The 22,212-nt window shown below is 28.5% G+C and overlaps 2 protein-coding genes and 2 non-coding genes across 4 annotated transcripts; 3 read left to right on the forward strand and 1 right to left on the reverse strand.

The window, feature by feature from the left end:
• Positions 1–1,032: 1,032 nt before the first annotated feature.
• B0J16DRAFT_t243 lies at positions 1,033–1,143 on the forward strand. Its single transcript has one exon. It is a non-coding gene; the product is annotated as a tRNA-Leu (tRNA).
• Positions 1,144–1,228: 85 nt separating this feature from the next.
• Positions 1,229–1,339, forward strand: B0J16DRAFT_t244. Its single transcript has one exon. It is a non-coding gene; the product is annotated as a tRNA-Leu (tRNA).
• A 1,955-nt stretch (positions 1,340–3,294) lies between these two features.
• B0J16DRAFT_323242 (uncharacterized protein) lies at positions 3,295–3,630 on the forward strand (the record flags this gene model as incomplete). Its single annotated transcript, XM_046125766.1, has 1 exon — positions 3,295–3,630. The coding sequence occupies one exon, from the start codon at positions 3,295–3,297 to the stop codon at positions 3,628–3,630; it is 336 nt and encodes a 111-aa protein (XP_045980345.1).
• Positions 3,631–5,065: 1,435 nt separating this feature from the next.
• B0J16DRAFT_308958 (fungal-specific transcription factor domain-containing protein) lies at positions 5,066–8,520 on the reverse strand. The gene is made up of 3 exons (XM_046124892.1): positions 8,124–8,520; positions 7,198–8,066; positions 5,066–7,141 (listed from the first exon to the last, which is right to left on the reverse strand). The coding sequence occupies exons 1-3, from the start codon at positions 8,372–8,374 to the stop codon at positions 5,394–5,396; spliced, it is 2,868 nt and encodes a 955-aa protein (XP_045980346.1). The 5' UTR covers positions 8,375–8,520; the 3' UTR covers positions 5,066–5,393.
• Between the last annotated feature and the right edge of the window lie 13,692 nt (positions 8,521–22,212).

Raw genomic sequence — 22,212 nt, forward strand, 5'->3', positions numbered from 1 at the left:
CACTTGAAATTTGTGCACTATTAAGTAATCGCACCACAACCTTTGCGGTATCGTCCTTGCATTCACTGATCACGGTGAATCGATATGCCGATCCTGGCCACTTCTTTGGCAGGTATAAAATTCAAGTAGCCTAACGATATTGCACCTCCAGTTTTGATACATGTAAGACAAGTTTAATTAAGGCTAGAGTCTGAATGTGATCATTTTAGGTCATGGTTATGATCAAGTATTCAGAGGGCCTGATGCGGACATTGTAGATATTCATTCATTCCGGGTGTCAGGTGAAGCCATGTAAGTTGAAATACGCTCTTTATAGGGCCCATTCACCGGAAAGATCTGATACACATCCATGATACTATTTAGGGGCAGGTCCAGAGAATAAAGAGCAAACGGACATCCGCTTGTAAGAGAGATTGGCTCTTGGCCCAAATGCTCTACCCTTGCCTGTTTCCTTCTAAACCTCTTCTCAGGCAAAGCCCTGCCATTTGTTGAACAGACCTATCACATCAGGGACCATGTTTTGTGGTGTATAAGGAAATAACCTATTCCTGACCAAGGGATGTATATCACAATTAATCGTCTATTCTACTTCGAAGTATGGTGGCTTTATATGTCATCTACTATATCTATGGTTCAAACCGGCTAGAAGGCCAAGGAAAAAGACTATGCATTGCTTAGCATAAGTTATACCAACCAGAGTTGGCCATCTTTGAGAGAATACACTCTAGTTCTATATACGCCAAGGATTAAGTCTTGTGTAAAGTTCTTGTTGGTTGCAAAGACCTTTTGAAGCAACTAAAAATGGATGCGAGCTTATTGAAGAGTGGTTGCGGTCGTACCACCATTTATCTGCACAGCCATATACTACCTAGGTAGGCATTGCCATTAATATAGCCGGCGCATTAGCACTTACATAGCAGGGGTGGACTTTGTTTGGAAACTGATAAATTGAAGAGACTTGATCGTTTAATGGAGGTGAAGCTTCAGATTCATAGTTTCAAATGTGAAGCCCTTTTTCAACAGATGAAAATTGTCAAGATGGCCGAGTGGTCTAAGGCGCTGCACTCAAGATTTTATCTTGCCCGGTTACCTGGGTGCTTTGCAGTATCGAAAGATTCTTGGGTTCGAATCCCAATCTTGACATTACTTTTTTCTTTGCACTTCAGCATAAACCTTTTGCACATTGTATATTCCAGATCCTGGAGTCAATCAACGTCCATTTCTTATAGTCAAGATGGCCGAGTGGTCTAAGGCGCTGCACTCAAGACAAGGTCTTACCTAGTTACCTGGGTATCTTGCAGTATCGAAAGATTCTTGGGTTCGAATCCCAATCTTGACAATCATTCTTTTTTTGCTTCCTTCGTAGTGCCACGTGCACTGTCATCAATCTTACTGCTTTGTTCGTACTTCGTGTGCAGCTGAAAAGACAAACACAATTCAGCGCCGAAGAAATGGGGTAAGGACCTGTCCATTAACATGTGGCCATTAAGAGCGGGGAACGGATAAATCCAGTACTGGGACCCGCCGTTTTAAATGCCGTGAATCTGGGGTAAGCGGGTCCTTTAGCGGACTCAGTGGATACGCTCCAGGGGCCCTAAAGACCCTCCGCATGCTAGTGGCAGTGAAATCTGGACAGCACGCGACTTGTAAAATGGCAGTGAGACGCTGTGAGTCGTAGCAGGACACGGAGCTCTTCAGGTTCTGACAAAAGTACTTGGGTGGAATGTCACTGCAAAGTCGATGCAAGCAGGCGAGTACCACTGGGAACACGTTTCCGCCCCAGATCTCACAGCCCTTCCTGCACCTCCTCCTCCGCTGTAACTTCTGGTTCAGCAGGCCTGTGCCGCACACTGTTGTTCCCTCTGTGAGCCGCTGAAATAACCTTTGATTGAGAGACTTTTTTCAACATTTGGCTACACGCACAACAATCGAAAAGGGTTCAACATCAGAGTGTCGCCCTGTCGTCAATTGACTCCTCAAGCTGGGCTGACACTTGCATTTTACTGTTTCATCCGCCTCAAACAACGGTCAAGTTATCGAACGATTAATCAAATCAGAGCCAGGTAAGGGTGCTAGGTGCTACTTAATTTGCTAGGTCACTGCTTGTATATACAAGCGGGGTTAAGATTACCTACAGGCTGTACAGTTTGTCTGCTGCATTTCCTCCCTTGCTCAGCATTTCATTTGATCATGTCCCATTACTGCGCACGCAACGAATATTCAACATAACAGGCATTTAAAGCTCTTACCAAGACCAATGATCCAATCCAGCTGTGAGAGTAATATCAACAGTGAATTTCAGTTAGTTTCATGATTTGCAGTGAGCATTCGCCCACCCTCATCGTATCCGGAACAGGAACAAGACCGTACTGTGCAAGCCAAACCTACGCCACCATTTCGCTTCGAGCAGCTGCATCTCCTAAACAGCAGCCCCAAAGATACGCACTCTTGTCGGCTGCGTCTCTCCCTCGCTTTCACCCTACTCAGACGATGATGACTCTGAGGCGTCGCTAACGTGGCAACCTTCACATCAACCTCCACATGGGACGGCACACTCCTTTAATGCTTTGAATGCTGTGATGCACTGTTTTCAGAACGATTTTAACCAACCGCGAACAGTGAGCGATCAGGTCACGAGGTCCAGACTCGACGTAATGGAGGGCATTGACCTAACCAACGGCGAATCACCACCTGTCTCGGCCTGCGGGAGAGTTTGAGGTTGGGGGGAGACTGCAAGCCATCCGCTGCTCAAGTGTAACCTTGTCGACCACACAGTATTCGCCTTACTATGTACCGCTGTTTGCGCTGATGCACGCTTACATGCTCAAGTATACACAAAGTCACAAACATTTTGGCAGAGGAGGTCCTCTTCAGCTCAGTCCAATCAATTCTCATCGTCTCCTTTGCCTCCTGCTCTTGCCCAAGATGATCATCCAAGCGCTGCGTACGCTCTTACCCCGCTCGATCTTGCCCAAGGATACAGATGTGGCTGCACATATATAACAGAAGGAGGTGCCCCTTTCGTTACTGAATTGATTCCTTATTCTTTCATCCCAATCAAATCATAATCATCCATCCCAATTCACCTAACTCGCATTTCCACACACCGAATTCCGTCCTCCCAACTACAGAGAGCCCTTGCAATAAACAACATTTGCCTTGATCTACTCTAGTCATATCGCTGACTAGATCATTAACAGTGAGTGATGCTTCATCTGTCTCTTCCTATTTCACACACTGCTAACATCTCTGCGCTTGCAGAACCAACTACCACTTCTCAATACCCATATCATCATGCCCGTTCGCGTCCCCAGACTTCCTGCTGCCAAGCCCTCAGAGATCTTCTGCATGGGTGCGGCCGGTGTTGGCGTCTTGACACCTCTGTACCTTGTCATGCCAGGAGCCGAGGAACGTCTCTCCAACCAGACCAACAAGTGGGCTCCACGATGGGAGAGAAATGTCAGCTACTTCATCCCTCCTATGGAGAAGGGCGTCCAGCGCATCGAACCTCCCGTATCCAAGATGGTCCAGCGTGTCGAGGACCGTCTTCCTTTGGAGAAGATGGCCAAGTCCGTTGACAAGGGCATCCGAAGCGGTATTGCTCGATTCAATGGCGAGAACAAACCCTAAGAACATCTCTCTCTCTGTCTATAACACTCTGGTTTCGGCCTTGATCATGCCTGCAGCTTACCGCTAGGCGGCCGTCTTCTCTTTGTATTTTACCATAGCATACCCCGGGTACGGATAGATGACATATTGCTCTTATCGGCCCATACACGAATGAAATGAATTAAATTTTACTCTTCCGTCACTCAAACTTTATGATGTTAAATTGAACACATTATCTCTTGATCTTATTACTATCCCTTAGATGTGAATTTGTCTTGCACGAAATATTCCTATTATTTCTCTCTCTAGTCAGTGCTTTGTGTTGGAGGCCGAGTGCTTCTACGAGCATCTGGTCTTACTTACGGACATTCAGTTGACATCTTCGTACTTAACAGGTCTCGAGCTGCCCTACTGCAGAAATGCCCTACCATCCTATCACCACGGCTCATACTAGGCTTGGGGTCTTGATACACAATATCCTTGAGGCTCAAGGGATGTAGTGATGAGTGGAACCCCGGCTGCGACACATCCTGGCTCGATAGCTTCAACCTAGGAGGCTTTGTGGAGACTGACAACTGGAGACTGAGCCCTTAGTACGGATACCCGGCAGCTGTTGGCATCACTGGACCATCAATGTCATCGCAAGTGTGCATTCAGGATCAGTGGAGGTTTGTTCCTCACGGCCTATTCTAAGGAGTAGACAGTTGGCTGTAAACATACTCTCCCTGCGCCCGAACTATTTACCATCTCGAGTCAGTCCTCGTCACCGACGTCTTTGCGCCTGGCCCATCTCATCTCTCCAAAATGACACAGACTGGCTTCGTGGGTCACTGGCGCAGTGCCGGCAAGCCCCGCGATTTGTCAACCGAACCACCCCGCACTTCGCTTCGCGCCAGCGCCGAAACGGACTCGAAGTTACTTTACCTGTTTCTGTGCTTGTCTCTTATAGGTATCGGACCGCTGATCTCACTCTGACAAATGATCAACAGACAGGCATTGCCTTTGCCCAATTGATCAGCTTTGCTTGTATCACCAGAAGGTCAAGACCCGCTTACACTTATCGACATGACCGAGAATCTTTAGAGACAACAGTTGGCTTCGTTAATATGAACCATCAGTCCCCGAGTAGCTGCGGATAAGTCTTGGGGTTGTATGTATTATTGATTTGGTCTCGACTACAGCCAAATTCGGGTGTGATCAGTATGGAACGTAGTAAGACCCTTTGTGACCAACCACTAGGAACTGTACCTCCAGTTTGTGAAATGCGGTCTATCTGGTAGCAGCTACTTGGAGCCGATATTTCATGATGATGGACTTCTGGCGTCAGATCGTGGCGTTGCATGACTGGTTCGATACATGATCAAGGCAGCGCCAGTAACAAGATTCCATCTACAAAACAGGTTATTCAACCGATTATCAACTTGAGCAAGTGGTAAGTAATTAAACGTAAACATGAGTTAAATACTTTTTCTCGGTAATATTCACCATTTGCAGTAAAACATAGAGGGGCCATTGGGACCTGATGCCCAAGAGAAAGAAACGACAAGCAGCACAATTCTTCAATACTGATTTTCATATGGCCTCATATACTGCTTATATCATATTCCACATTATAGATTGTGCTCTCCAGTATAGAGCTTCGTAGCTTTACACACTTCTCCTATCCAGAAAAGTAAAGACGTTCAGATCGAGCCAACAATTTCAAAATGCAGAAATAAATCAGAACAAGCCTGGGCAACCTTGAACACCTTGCACAAGACACAAAACCAGCCACTTGCGCCAAACTAAGCAAAATGAAAGAAATCAAGCGGATAGGTTCGCTGTTCACCGCCGTTGTCGTTGTTTCCAGGCATAGGCTTCCCTCCTCCAGGGCCATATGCATCAATACTTTCCGGCTCTTTCGTTGGGTTGAAGGTGGTCATCCCCGACATTATGCCAGTTGACATGGCAGCACTCTGATTCAGAACTGAGCTTGCACTGAGGCCAGCAGTTCCAGATGTCCAGTCAATAGCACCATGAAAGTGACCCTGCGGGTAAGGGGGCTGCATGTTGGATAGTCCCCAGTTATCGGGCAGAGGAGTAGGGAGGTTCTGAGTGCTCATCGCTCCAACCATATGTGCCGAAGTAATCTCAGCGTGATGAACATTGACGGCATTACCACCGGCTAGGTTAAGGCCAAGCTGATCTGGCTGGCTATGCACGTTCATTGGGAACATGATAGAGTCGAGCGGTGGCTGACTATGCTCGCCGTATGGCAACGTATAAGCTTTATCGGTAAGCGTAGGCGCAGGTTGCGTCGGCATTCCGATGAAGGATGGTTTTGATGAAGCATAATCTGACGTTTGCCGGTGAACAGAAGGTCGTCTTTTCTTCACAGGCTGGCTGAACTCCGCGTCCGCTTCTCTTCTGACTGGAACTATGGGAGTCGACGAATTGCCTTCAAAAGTGAAAACACCTTTTGCATTGCCCACACCCACGTTAACGACATGACCCGTGCTGCCACTGCGGGACCGTGGTGCATCGGTCATGGTGCCCCTAATCTGATCGAGGACAGCCTTGAGCAGATCATCCATCCTCATGGCCGGGTGATAGGTAGCACTCATGTCACCCACAGCATCGGAAAGGATCTCGAGGTAGCCGGTGTAAGTCTGGCGATTCGGCTCATTGCGTTGATATGCAAGAGCGGCGATTAATGCTATGGAAGCAGTACCGGCATGTTGAATCCCAGTTATAAAGATCTTACGGCCGTCAAACCGTTGGCGGTGTTGCCAGAAGATCCGAGCGACTCGTATTGCCTGCTGCGTGCAGATACTGCGTGCTAAAGATGTACGACTGCCATGAACTACACGTTGACGATCATCTGTAGATACCGAGGATCCTTCTGGGTTGTGGCCAAGTGATTGCCCAATGGTCTCGGGTTTTGACATTCCCTCGTTTTCAACACCGGATGAAGATCCAGGCTTGGAATTGTCACCGGTGATGGAACCATACTTCGCCCATGGCCGGTGTAATAAAATCATAGTAACGTGGTATTGCTGATGCAGCAGGAAAAAGCTGAACGGTGCAGTTTTGACGTTGCTCGGTTTCCACGCCATCCGATCTGGTAATCGCCTGTACCAGTTTTGAAGCTGCCTGTCAAGGTTTATTACCTGAAGATATCTGTTTTCTTCGGACTCTGCTGCGGCAAATGTGCCAGACTGTTCCATAGCCTTGTTAGAGCTTGTCAGGTCTCGTATCTCGACAATACGACCTGCTAATTCCATCAACTCAATGAGTTGTTCGTAAATTTCTGTTGTCAGATCTGTTTTGACGGTATCAAATCCAAAAGCTGCCAGTTGTGAAAACCTGTTCGAGAGAAGATCGACGTCTTGGCTCTTGATAGCCAGTGGGCGGCCCAAGAATAGCCCCCAGTATCTGTCATAAATAACACATGCTTGCATTACCATATTTCGAATCTTGGTATCCTGCTCGGATACGGTGCTGGCACAGTCGAGATGTAGCCCAATATCAAAGGCAAGACGATTGGCCATTCCTAAATCCGATTAACTTGGCGTCAACTATAAACGGATCTTGGAATTCAAAACTCACCAGAATACATCCACCCTGTGTTATCCCTACCGACACCACATTCAAGATCACCAAGCAGTAGTAAAGCCTGAACGCTAGGGATTCCACCTGGGCGTTCAAGTTCGATATCTAGCATATGCTTGGCCTCTCGATGGAGCGTGCTTTCTCGCGGGTTAAGTGTGATCTTCCGCATATCCTCCCTGTCCATATCTGCGACACGATACCCCATGGCTAAGATTGATACATGAAGAAAATGGGAGTAAAACTTGGAGGAATTGGAACTCCGGTCAGCCTCGAAAGCGGATCGGTCGATAATTTGAATAACAGAATTGTAATAATGGAAAAAGCTTTCAATGAGATAGTCGTGAGTTTCCTGACTCAGGGATCGGATAGTTTTCACGGCTCTGCGAATTTGTTCCGGAGGCTCATGATTATCCGATAAACTGGTCGACTCGGCGTACACATGGCTGTTGGCGGTGGGACCAAAGAACCGCAGGTGCCCTGAGATCTGGTCGAATGACAGGTTGCCTTTGGTGGAAAGCAGTCGATGAATGATATCCCCTTGCTTTGGATCAAAGATTCGAAAAGGCGAGCTTTCGTCAGATGTGGGATTCATTTGTTGATTCTCACTTTGGCTCTCATTCTCGTTTGCCGCAAGATCTTCAACGTGCGAGTCAGGTGGCGAACGGCCCTCGCTTCCAGGGGACTTTGAATCAGACTGTGGTGATGGATCCGGATTGCTCGATCCAGCAGCTACGCCATCTTGAAAATCGTGTCTTGTTTTTGGAGGATGAGTTGCGGGTGGTGGTACGACGCCTTTTTCTAAGAGGAGACCTTCAAGCAGGGAGATTCGATCTGACAATGACGACATATATGCTTTAGAAATAGGTCTGAGATGATTCTATCAGACTGGAACGACGTGGACAAGGGGAAACCAGGGCGCATACCTTCTGCGCTCATCGTCATTCTTTATGATGCATTCTGCGCCGGACTTTGCACAAGCAATACATTCATTTTGATTCTTAGGAACAACACATCGAATTCTTCGATCGCGACATGATGCGCAAGCAACGGAAGCACGATGCCGCACTTGCTGCTTGCTTGTCTGGCGGGCTGACTGAGCTTTTGGTTTAGGTGAGACGTCCTTCTCACTCGCTTCCAGGCTTGGGGCATCTTTCGAATTGGCCGAAAGAGCCATGGCGAGACAGGCGGCACAAAAGTGAGGGGAGTTGGTCCCTCCCAGCGACGGCTCACGTTTCACGAGGGATATGGGTCTCGGATAACCGGATTTGGCGGCGCAACAATCTGGGCAAGTGATTGATTAAAGGGGAAGATTTTAGCCCCAGGAGGAAGCGGAGATGCAAATTGGGAGCTGTCTGTCCCTGCCTGCGTCTCGACCTGGTACGCGAGGGAGCTTGGACCTTCCCCCACATTACTAGTATAAAGCTAGTAAAGGAAGGGTCTAAGAACTATAGATTACATAAAGATAACTTATAAATAATACTTTAACTCTATAGTATAATTTACTTAAAACTTTTAATTACTTAATATTTATTAGTAATATATTAATTTATATTATACTAATTATATTATTATAAAGGTAAGTCTATAAGAGGTAATTATAAGTAAGAGAACTAGTAAAGAAATAGTAAAATAAATAATATTTAAGTTTTAGTAAAGCTATAAAATTAGCTTATTAATAAAATTAAAAACTTATTAATAATATTATTAGGTTATATTACTATAGGTACAATTAAGAGGTTATATAATCTTATTTAATTAACGTACTAGCTAAAGCCTTTAACTTTAGCCTACCTTAACTCTAATATTATAATCCTAGTTATTACCTTATATACCCCCTATATTTTTTACTAATTAAATAGAATCCTTATATACTATATAATTTAACTAATAAATATTAAGATTAGATTACTACTAAGGAAGAATAATTACTAGTAATTCTTTAAAATTACTAGTAACTATTAAAATTACTAAGTAATCCTAATACTATAGTATAATTACTCTTAGTATATATATATTTATTTAGTATTAGTTAATATACTTAGCTTAATAGCTATTAATAAAATATCTTTACTTAAATATACTTAACTTACTTTATTTACTATTAAGAAATATAATACTTTATTAATTACTTAGTATAATACCTTATAACTTTACTAATATAAACTTAAAATAAATTAGTTTATTCTTTAGAAAATCTAACTATTATATATTAATAGCTTTTATTTAAACTATACTATATTATAACTAAGTAATAATATACTATTAAGATAATTAATAATACTACTAATAATAAACTTATACTTTCTTATATTAAAGTATTACTTAGTATAGCTAAAATAATAGCTAAGCTTTAGTAGCTTAAAAGTACTATATATACCTTATAAGAATAAATAAATAAATAACCTATAATACTTATAGCTATAGTTAAACTTACTAATAATTACTATAACCTTAGTAAAGTTATTAAGTTACCTTTATTTATACCCTTTTATAAGTAATTTATAAATATCTTACTATTTTTAACTTAAATAAAAAAATACTTTTACTTATTTTCTAATAAACTAAATATAGTAAAAAAGAAAATATTAACTATAATACCTTTTATCTAAGGAAATATTAAAGATTAGTTTAAATCTATTTAAAAGGATTACTTAGAAAATAAAGAAAATATTTAAGATTAAAAAACCTAGAATATATTCTTAAATTAAATAAATTTTAAGGTATTACTTAAAGATAATTTTAGAATTATTAATAAAGAATAATAAGTAATATTAAAAATCCTATTCTTAAAATAAACTAAATTTTATATAGTATACTTAACTAAGTTTTAATAGCTTATAGCTAATATTTAATAAAATAATAATATACTTATAGAACTATACTACTAAAGCTTAAAAGAAAAAGTTAAAGATAAACTCTTTAAGATAAATAAACTTAAAAACTTTATAAAATATATTACTATAGCTATTAAGATTAATAAATAATAATATAAATATAAAAAAGAAAAAGAAAATACTATTAAAAAGAAAAGCTAGTTTAATTTATATTACTTTAATTAATATTACTATAATAATAATAATTATAGTAACTAATATAATAGCTTTTTATAATAACTATAGTAATAATAAGAACTATAAAATAATACTTTATATAAAACTTAATTAAAACCTATAGTACTAGAAGTTACTTAACCTAAAATAAATTAACTAAGATTAATATCTAATAACTATATATTTATAAACTAAAAGCTAAGAGATATATTTAAATATAAGTACTATAATTATAACTAATTTAAATATATAGTAAGGTAATACCTATAGCTAAGGAAGCTATAAGACCTAAATTATAGTAAGCTTTAAATACTTAAAATTACTAATAGATTTAGCCTTTACCTAGTAAAATATACCTAGGTATTAGGAATATATTATAATAGATATAATATAGCTAATAAGATTATACTAATAGAAAAGAAACTTAAGATAATATAGCCTATATACTTAGTAAGCTTTTATAAGTAATTAAATAACCTATTTAAGTTAAGAAAAGAAATCCTTAAATACTATACTTAAGAAAAAGAACCTTTTATAAATAAAGAAAAATAAAAGTATTAGTAAAAATATTATAAGAAATATAAGAATATTAAATATAGTAAGGAAATATTATAAAGAAAAAATAAAAAAGTTAAATATTAAATAAAAAATAAAAAGCTTAGGGAACCTTAAATATTAAGTATAATATAAATACTTAAAACCCCTATAGATATAAAACTAATATTAATTTATAATAAATACTATAATTTAAAAGAAAACCTTGAAAATAAAGAGAAATAAAGAGTTATTATTTATAAAGAGATATTAAGGAAATATAATATAACTATAGAATAACTTTTATTAAAAGCCCCTATTTAACTACTATAACTATTAGTATAAAAATCTATTATAAAAGCTATAATTTAGGGTTAACCCCTCTAGGGTAGGTTAAAGCGTAGGCTTATTTCTATTAAAGTTACCTATATTAATAAAACTCTAACTATTACTAATAAAGCTTCTATATATAAAAAAGGCTACTATATAAGGTATAGTAGCCTAGCCTTTTTCCTTTCTCTTATACCTATACCTCTTATACTATTACAAAAGTAATAAGTTAATTAACCCTTAATTCCCTTAGTTTTATATTACTAACTTAATCTATAGTAATACTAAATAAATACTATAATATTACCTTAATAAGTACTTAGTATTATACTTTTAATAATAAAGACCTTAATAAGCTAAGTATTAAGATAGCCCTTTAACTATATTTATTTAAGTACTTAGAATACTAAGTAATAAAGAATCTAAGGAAAAATACTAATAAAAAAGTAACTTTAATAGCCTTTAGCTATATACTTTTTCTTTTTATTTACCTTACTATAGAAATATAAGCTTTCTTTATTAAAATAGTAATATTAAATAAACTAACTATAAAGTTAAAATCTAATATTAATTTAAATTATAATAAAAAGTAGTTTCTTAATAAGGCTAATAATAGGTATTATAATTACCAGTTTTTTAATTTAGCTTAGTAAGTAAACTATATAATTAATTACTTTAGTACTTAGAAATACCTATAGCTTAATATAATATAACTATAATAGCCTTATTATAGCCTAAGACTATAACTTAATAATAATTTAATAGTATAGTATTTTAAGGGGGGAAATATTTAGGTATATAAGGTTTTAAAAAGAGATTATATTTATATATTATTTATATATTAGTAAAAGTTAAAGTTAAAGTTACCTAAAGTTAAAAATAATAACTAGCTTATTAGTAGTTTAATTAATCCTAGTTATATAATAAGTTATATACTTTCCTTAACCTTTACTACTACTTTAGCTAATATATATAACTAAGTATTATTAATAGTATTATTAATAGTAATTATAAAAGCTATATAAGAGATTAATAATATTTCTATATAAACTAAGCTATAATAAAAGAAAAAATTAATATTAGTAAAATAAAATATAGTATACTAAAGTTAACTTTAGTAATAATAGTATATCTAAGGTATAGAATATAAAGGAAAAGCTATATAAGTAATAGTAAGAAATCTCTATAAATAAAATAAAGTAACTAAAAATAAATAAAAGAAATCTTACTAACTTACTTATAATAAATAAAGATTAAAAATATATTATAGCTTAAAGGATTACTATTAATAATACTATTAATAATACTTAGTTATATATATTAGCTAAGGTAGTAATAAAGGTTAAAAAGAGTATATAACTTATTATATAACTAGGATTAATTAAACTACTAATAAGTTAGTTATTATTTTTAACTTTAGGTAACTTTAACTTTAACTTTTACTAATAATATAGTATAAATAATATATAAATATAATTCCTTTTTAAAACCTTATATACTTAAATTTTTAGTTCTTCCTTAAAATACTATACTACTAAATTACTATATACTTAATAGTTATTAAGTTATAGTCTTAGGCTATAATAAGGCTATTATAGTTATATTATATTAAGCTATAGGTATTTCTAAGTACTAAAGTAATTAATTATATAGTTTACTTACTAAGCTAAATTAAGAAATTAGTAATTATAGTATTTATTACTAGCCTTATTAAGAAATAACTTTTTATTATAATCTAAATTAGTATTAGACTTTAGCTTTATAGCTAGTTTATTTAATACTATTATCTTAATAGAAAAAGCCTATATTTCTATAGTAAGGTAAATAAAAAGGAAAAATATATAGCTAAAGGCTACTAAGATTACCTTTTTATTAATATCTTTTCTTAGGTTTTTTACTACTTAGTATTCTAAGTACTTAAATAGGTATAGTTTAAAGGCTACTTTAATACTTAGCTTATTAAGGTCTTTATTATTAAAAGTATAGTACTAAGTACTTATTAAGGTAATACTATAGTATTTATTTAGTATTACTATAGATTAGGTTAGTAATATAGGACTAAGGGTAAGGGTTAACTAACTTACTACTTTTGTAATAGTATAGGAGGTATAGGTATAGGAGGAAGAAAGAAGGCTAGGCTATTATATCTTACATAGTAGCCTTTTTTACGTATAGCTTTATTAGCAATAGTTAGAGTTTTATTAATATAGGTAACTCTAATAGAAATAAGCCTATACTTTAACCTACCCTAGAGGGGTTAACCCTAAATTATTATAGCTTAAAGGATATATATATTTAATCCTTAAGAAAATACTATAATACCTTAATAATAAAAAGATTATATATTTAAATATATTATATAGCTAAAGTAATAAACCTTTTATATTAAAAACTAAAGTTTAATACTAAGGATAATATTTAAATATTACCTATAAATAAAGGATATAATAAAATCTTATAGGTATTATATAAATATTACTAGTATAAGGATTATTTAAAAGCTAAGAAAAAAAATAACTATTTCTTAGTAATAATTTTAAAAATACTAAATAATAAACCTTATATACTTAAAGAAATAATAAAGTACTTAATATATACTTAGTATAATAACCTTAAAGTAATAAAACTATAATTTAATTTAGCTTACTACTAATAAGAAATTAAATAATAAAAGACTTTAAAAAATATTTAGTAGTAATTAAAAATAATTAAAGAAGTTAATTAAGAGTTTAAAGAACTTATATAGGGAAAATATAAATACTTAATAAAAAGAAATAATATACCTAAAGAATTAAAAGATATTAATAAACTAAAATATATATAAAAAGTAAATAAACTTTACTTAGCTAATATTTATAATAATAAAGAATTAAAAGAAGATAAATACTATTTATAATAGAGCTATAGATAAGTAATATATAAGGTTAATAATATAAACTACTAAATACTTTAAAAGCTATATAAGATAGTAAGCTTAATTACTTAGTACTATAAGTTTAAATTAAAGGGAAATAGCTAAATATATAGGTTAATAGTAAAGTAAAATAAAACTTTATAGATTTAAAAATAGTTATAAAGCTAATATTACTATAGAAAAAGAAATATCTATTATATTTACTTATTAATATAGAAAAATACCTTTTTAAATATAATAATAAAATAGTAAATTAAAAAACTAATTATCTTTATATATATACCTAAGGAAAGATCTAAAGGGAATATTTTAATATTATTCTATTAGGAAAATTAGTAAATATTATCTTAAAGATATTATAGCTTAAAAAAATAAACCTATATATAAACTAAATAAATAGCTAAGTTATATTACTATATAACTTAGATAGTTATATATAAATAATTATAATAAATAATAAAAGATCTTTAACTTTAATTAAAAAGAATAATATAAGTATATATAGAAAGAAATATTTACTATCTTTAAAAGGAATATAATATAAGTATAAGAAAGGTATAAAAACTAAAATATAAGTCTTAGGTATTTTTAGTAAATAATATTAGTTAAAAAAAAAGACTAATAAAGAGTTAAGCTAAAATTAACTTAAGAATATCTTAAAAGAATACTAAAAATATAATAAACTTTTTAAAAAAAACTTAAAATAGAAATCTTAAAATATAATTAATAGAATTATAAAATTAATTTAATAAATAAAAACCTACTTATATAAAAACTTTATTTACTAAATTAAAGAAAACTATAAGTATAGAAAGAATATATTAAAAAGATACTTAAGAGAAAATATATTAAAGAATTTAACTTAGTAGTAGCTTTATTTATATTCTTTATACTTAAAAAGAATAAAAAAGATAAGCTAGTTATTAATTATTAACTACTAAATATATATATAATAAAAAACTAAACTTTACTTTTACTTATAATAGAACTTAAGAATTAATTATAAGGAAAAAAGATCTTTATAGTATTAAATTTAAAAGGAGTATATAACTTAATATATATTAAAGAAAGAAATAAATAAAAAATAGTATTTTAAATTAAATTTAAATTATTTAAATAAATATAGTAATATCTTTTAGTTTTATAAATATACTAATAATATTTTAATAAATCATTAATAATATACTTTAATAATACTTAAATATCTTTATAATATATTATTTTAATAATATTTTAATTTTCTTAGATAATAAAAAAAATATAAGGAATATATTTATAAGATTTTATAAATACTATAAAATACTAAGCTATTAGTAAAACTAAAGAAATATTACTTTTATATTATAAAAGTAAACTTTTTAAGATATATAATTATATTAGGAAAAATCTATATATAAAAGAATAAAGTTTCTTTAATAGTAAAATAAAAGACTTTTAATAATAATAAGGAAATATAAGCCTTTTTAGGTTTTATTAACTACTATTAATAATTTATTAAAAACTTTAGTAAGATTATTAACTTACTTATAGAGTTAACTAAAAAGAATTAACCTTTTAATTAAAATAATAAGGCTTAAGAAGCTTTTAAATAAATTAAAAAATCTATTTTTAGTAAACTAGTATTAGTAATATTTAATTTAAAATAAGAAATTAAATTAAAAATTAATATATTTAACTTTATATTAAAAGAATAAATTAAATAATAAAATAATAATAGAAAGTTATATTTTATTATATTTTACTTATATAAGTTATATAAAGTAAAACTTAATTACCTTATATATAATAAGGAGTTCTTAGTAATTTTTAATTACTTTAAGAAATTTAAATATTACCTTATAGAAAGTAAATATTAGGTTAAGGTATATATAAACTATAAGAATATTATTTATTTTATTACTATATATAAACTTAATTAAAGATAAACTAAATATATTAAAGTATTTATATAAGTTTAATTTTATTATTATTTATTATAAAAGATTTAATAATAAAAGAGCTAATATAATTAATTAATAACTAAACTTTAATATAGAAATAATTAAAGTAAAAGAATAACTTTTTAAAATAAATAATAAAAGATATTTTAAGCTTATATAATAAGCCTAAGTACTAAAACTTATTATAAAGTAATAAAAGAAGAAAATAAATTAAAGTAAAAAATAAAGAAAAAATATCTAAGATAATATAATTAAATATAGCTTATAGGACTTAATTAGCTATAAAACTAAAATAAAAAGATATAATAGAAAAATATATATACTAAAGGATAAATAATATAACTTAGTATATATTATACTAATTATATTACTATAAAGGTAAGTCTATAAGAGGTAATTATAAGTAAAAGAACTAGTAAAAGAATAGTAAAATAAATAATATTTAAGTTTTAGTAAGGCTATAAGACTAGCCTATTAATAGAACTAAAAACCTGATACTAAAATAAAAGGTTTATAATAAGAAATTATATAGTTTTTATAGTTTTTCTTTAATATATAAAAAAAACTATTATAGTAATAATAGTAATTAACTTATAAGTAAGTATATTTTATACTTAATATTTAATATTTTAAGTTAACTTAAAATATAAATATAATATTACTATTAATTATTTTCTTTTATTTAACCCTATATCTAAATAACCTTAGCCTTATAGCTTATACTTACTATAATAAGCCTCTCTATAACCCTATAAAGCTAAGTAAAACCCTTACTAATAATTAAGCTATAGCTAAGTAGCTATAATAGTTTATAAAAGACTAGGAATTAAATAATAAGTAACTAAGCTATAGGCCTATAGGTTAAAAGGAATTAGTAAAGTTAGCCTTATTTAGCTATATAGTCTTATATCTTCTTAAGCTATAGTTTAACTATAATTATTAATAGATATAAATAAAAGAGTAAAAGCTTTAGGACTTATTTTATAAGTTAAAGGATAATAAAGAAGAGAAAAAGAAAAAAAAGGAAAACCTTTTCTTAAGTAAGAAATAGTTCTTTAGAGTTTTATAGAATAAGTATAGTAAATAGTTAATATACCTATAAGTAATAGTTTATATAATTACTACTTATAGGATTTATTATAATAACTAATATATTTCCTAGGATATTTAGTAATATTACCTAAATAAATAGGTAATTATATTTTAAAGTATAGAGAAAAATCTTATTTATTAGTATTAAAGTTCTAGGTAGAAGGTTACTTATGTAAATAAAGAGAAGGTAGTATAAGGTTTAAACATAGTTAGCCTATAGTTAATTAATAAGGTTATATAACTATTCTATTCCCTTATTTAATAGAAAACTTATAACTAATGTTATATAAATAATAGATATAACTTAGTATAAGATATATATAAATATTCCCTATATAGCTATTAAAATATTATAAAAATCTAAAAATAAATTATAGAATACTTTAATTAAGAAAGAAGTAAAAAGACTATAGAAAAAGTAATTAAGAAATATAATATATATATAAAAACTAAGGTATAATAATATAAGCCTTATAAAGAACTATAGCTATTACTAATAGCCTAATAACCTTAGGATTTAATTATAATAGATTTTATTACTAAACTACTACTATTTAAAGAACCTTTAATTAAAATCTTTTATAATAGTATATTAGTTATAGTTAATTAATTAATTAGATTTTACTATTATATCCCTTATTAGAAAGTAACTAATATAAATTAAATAGCTTATATTCTCTATAATAGAATATTCTAAGACTATAAAATACTAATAGAAATCTTTATAAATAGAAAACCTATATTTACTAGTAAATTTTAATAAGTATTTATAGTACTTATTAAACTAAACTACTAACTATTAATAGTATTTTAACCTTAAATAAATAAATAAACTAAAAGGATAAATTAAGTCTTAAAATAATACTTATACTATTATATTAACTATAAATAAAATAACTAAGTTAAAAAGTTACCTATTACTTAGTTTACTTATAATATAGTATATAATAAAAGTATAAAAATAACCTTAGTTTATACTAATTTTAAATTTACCTTTAATATTTACTATAATAAATAAGAACTATAAAGTATTAACCTTACTACTATACTTAAGTTAAATAACCTTAAGAACCTATATAAAGAAATAAAAAAAGAACTTAAGGAAATAAAAAATAAAATATATTAATACTATAATAAGAGAATAATTAAGAGATTAATCTTTAGAGAAAAAGATATAGTTTACTTATCTATAAGAAATATTAAAATAAAATAACTATTATATAAGCTTAACTATAAGTATATTAAACTATATAAAATTAAAAATTAAAGTAAGAAAAATATTTATAAATTAAATCTATTACTTAAGATTAAATTATACCTAGTTTACTATATTTTATACCTTAAGTTAGCTATTAATATAATATAAGTTAAAATAAGTAATAAACCTAAAGAAATTAATAAACCTAAACTTTATAAAGTAAAAGAAATTAAAGATATATAAAAGACTAATAGGTAAATAATATATTTAGTAAAATAGAAAGGATATTTAGAAAAGGAAAATATATAGGAATTACTAAAATACCTTATTAATACCTAATAACTTCTAAAGAACTTTTACTAATAATAAAATTAACTTACTTAAAAGAAGTACTAATAAAAATAGAATTTTAGTTAATTAAGTTTACTATACTTACCTTAATAAACTCTATTATTATATTAAACTTAGGAGAAATAAAGTTATTTACTTTATTTTACTTAGTTATTTATATAATATCTTTATCTAATAACCTTAGACTTTTATTTTAAATCTATTATTTTTAATAATAAAGATATATTAATTTTAATAAATAGTTATTTAATTAATACTATAACTAAATAAGCTTTTCCTTAGTAACCTCTTTATTAGCCTTAATATAATTTTTTACTTAAATTAAATAATTTACTATATAAGTTAGTAAAGAAATTACTAAAGAAAATATTTAAGAAATACCTACCTTTAAATAAGGAAATACTATTACTATTATAAGTATAACTATAATAAGTATACTTTATATAATTTTTCTATTTTTCTTTTATTATATATTAAAGATAATTTTTAGTATAAATAGTATAAGGTATAATTTTATAATCTTTAAAAGTAATAATTTTAGCTTTAGTAGTATAATATTAGAAAACTATAAAGGATATAGTTAGTATAGTAGAATAATTATAGGTTTAAGTTAGTATATATATATAATAAAAACTAATAATAGTAAATAAATAAGGCCTTAAGGATAAGACCTAAAGAAAAGAAAGATTATATTATAATTCTAGTTATTACCTTATATACTCCTTATATTTTTTACTAATTAAATAGAATCCTTATATACTATATAATTTAACTAATAAATATTAAAATTAGATTACTACTAAGGAAAAATAATTACTAGTAATTCTCTAGAATTACTAGTAACTATTAAAATTACTAAGTAGTTCTAATACTATAGTATAATTACTCTTAGTATATATATATTATTTAGTATTAGTTAGTATACTTAGCTTAATAGCTATTAATAAGATATCTTTACTTAAATATACTTAACTTACTTTATTTACTATTAAGAAATATAATACTTTGCTAATTACTTAGTATAATACCCTATAACTTTACTAATATAAACTTAGAATAGATTAGTTTATCCCTTAGAAAACCTAACTATTATATTTAACTTTTAAATATATATTTCTTTTATTAATATTAACTTTCTATTACCTTATATATAGCTTAGTAGCTATTGTAAAATATATATTTACTGTTATTAGAGTTTAGTAGCTAATATAATATATATACCTAACTTATTAAGATTTAACTTTACTAAAAGAGGTTACTATTAATTATAATATTAAAGATAGATTTAACCTAAGACTTATAGTTTAAAGAGAATAATAAATAAAATTAAAAACCTTATACTAAAATAAAAAGTTTATAATAAAAGGTTATATAGTCTTTATAGTTTTTCTTTAATATATATAAAAAAGTAAATTATTATAGTAATAATAGTAATTAACTTATAAGTAAGTATATTTTATACTTAAAATTTAATATTTTAAGTTAACTTAAAATATAAATATAATATTACTATTAATTATCTTCTTTGATTTAATTTTATATTTAAATAACCTTAGCTCTATAGCTTATACTTACTATAATAAGTTTTTTTATAACCCTATAAAGCTAAGTAAAGCTTTTACTAATAACTAAGTTATACTATAGTAATAGCTAGGTTATAAAGGCTATATAATTTTATTATATAACTTAGATTAATTAAGAGCTATAAGAACTTTTAACTTTAAGTAATTAAACTTTATTAATCTTTGATATAGTAATAAAATATAAGTATATTTTTCTTTTAAAAACTTTATTTATTTAAATTTTAAGTTTCTTAAAATACTATATATTAATATTATTATAAATTTATAGCCTTAAGCTAGAATTAGCTTAGTTTATTTAAAGCTTATAGTTAACTTAGTTAAAGTATTTAAATATTATATTTATTTACTTTCTTAGCTTTTTAAATTAAAAGATATTATTTTTAATAATATTTTCTATTTTAAGCTTTAGTAAAAATCTTTTTTTATTATAACTTAGGTTTTAATTTATAGCTAGCTTATAAGCTTAGTTCTTTAATATATTTAGCTTTATCTTTAGGTTTTCTTATTACTTTTTATTTTCTTAAAGTAATAATAAAATTCTATAACTTAAAGTAATTAACTTAATCTTATTATAGTTAATATTAATTAAAGAATCTAGCCCTAAGGTATTAGCTATAGTTATAATCTTTAAATCTCTTAGTAATAGCTAAGAATTTAATTTAATATATTTAATTTATAAATAGTTAAGGTATAAATTATCTTTTTAGTAGTATACCTTAATTAATATAATACTATAGTAATAGAATTATATTACTATAAAATAGGTTAATAAGTAATATAGTATAAAGGGATTAGGGGTTAATTAACTTACTAGGATATTTTATTAGGTAAGGTAATTATAGGAAGAAGAAAGGGAAGAAAAGCTACTATATCTTATATAGTAGCTTTATATATATATAAGTTATAGCTATATTACTATTAATAATAGTAAAGTTTAGTAGCTATAGTTAGTACTAATAAATTAAGCTATAAGTTAACTTACTAGATAGGCTATCTTAATATTAATAAATATATAAATAAAATAGTAATAATAATAGGTTAAAAAAATATATTAAATATTTATAAGTATAAATATAAATTTAAAGAAAATCTTACTAAGAATATAAGTAATAGAATATTAAAAAGTAAATAAGTAATAACTAGATTTACTAAATAATAATATTAAAAAGATATAAGCTATATAAAAAGCTAAAAAATCTCTTAATATTAAAGTAACCTTAATAAGAAATCTTTATAAACTTTATAACTAAATTACCCTTAGTATAGTATAAGAATAAGAAAGTAAATATAATTTTAATTATAATTAATAGATTTATAAAGTATAGCTAATTTATCTTAGTATTATTTATAATTATTACAGTAAAACCAGCTAAGATTTTATATAAATATATCTTTTTAGACTTTAAAGTACTAAAAGGAATAATAATAAATTAAAGAAGTATATTTATAAGTAGATTTTAAGCTAAGGTTTACTATATTTTAAAAGTAAAATAATAGTATTTTATTACTTATTACTCTTAAACTTATAAGTAATTAAGAATATAGTTTAATTTACTTTATAATATTTAGTATATATATAATAATATACTAAATATAACTATAAATAAAAGCCTATTCTTTATACTAATAGGCTATTACTTAATAATATTAATTGATACTAAGATAGTAAACTACTAAAGATATATACTTAAAGTATATACAAGAATTTAATAACTTTATAATATATAAAAAGGAATACTAAAGTATTTAAAGGCTATAAATAAGTAATAAGAGTATTACTATAATACTAAATATAATAAAAAGATATATATATATATATATATATAGGTTATTATCTTAATTATATAAAGAGTAGCAAGAGTAGATAATATATCTATTTACCCTATAGTGTAATATTAAAGAAAAGAAATATACTTAAAGCTAACTTATAATACTTTTAATAAAACGTTTAAACCTTAAAGGTAAAAGAAAAAAGAAATTAAAAGCTAAATATATTAAACCTTTTTAAATCTTAGAAAAA

The sequence above is a fragment of the Fusarium flagelliforme genome, assembly GCF_020744385.1.
Source record: "Fusarium flagelliforme strain FIESC 12 MPI-CAGE-AA-0113 chromosome Unknown B0J16scaffold_6, whole genome shotgun sequence".
Classification (NCBI taxonomy): Eukaryota; Fungi; Ascomycota; class Sordariomycetes; order Hypocreales; family Nectriaceae; genus Fusarium; species Fusarium flagelliforme.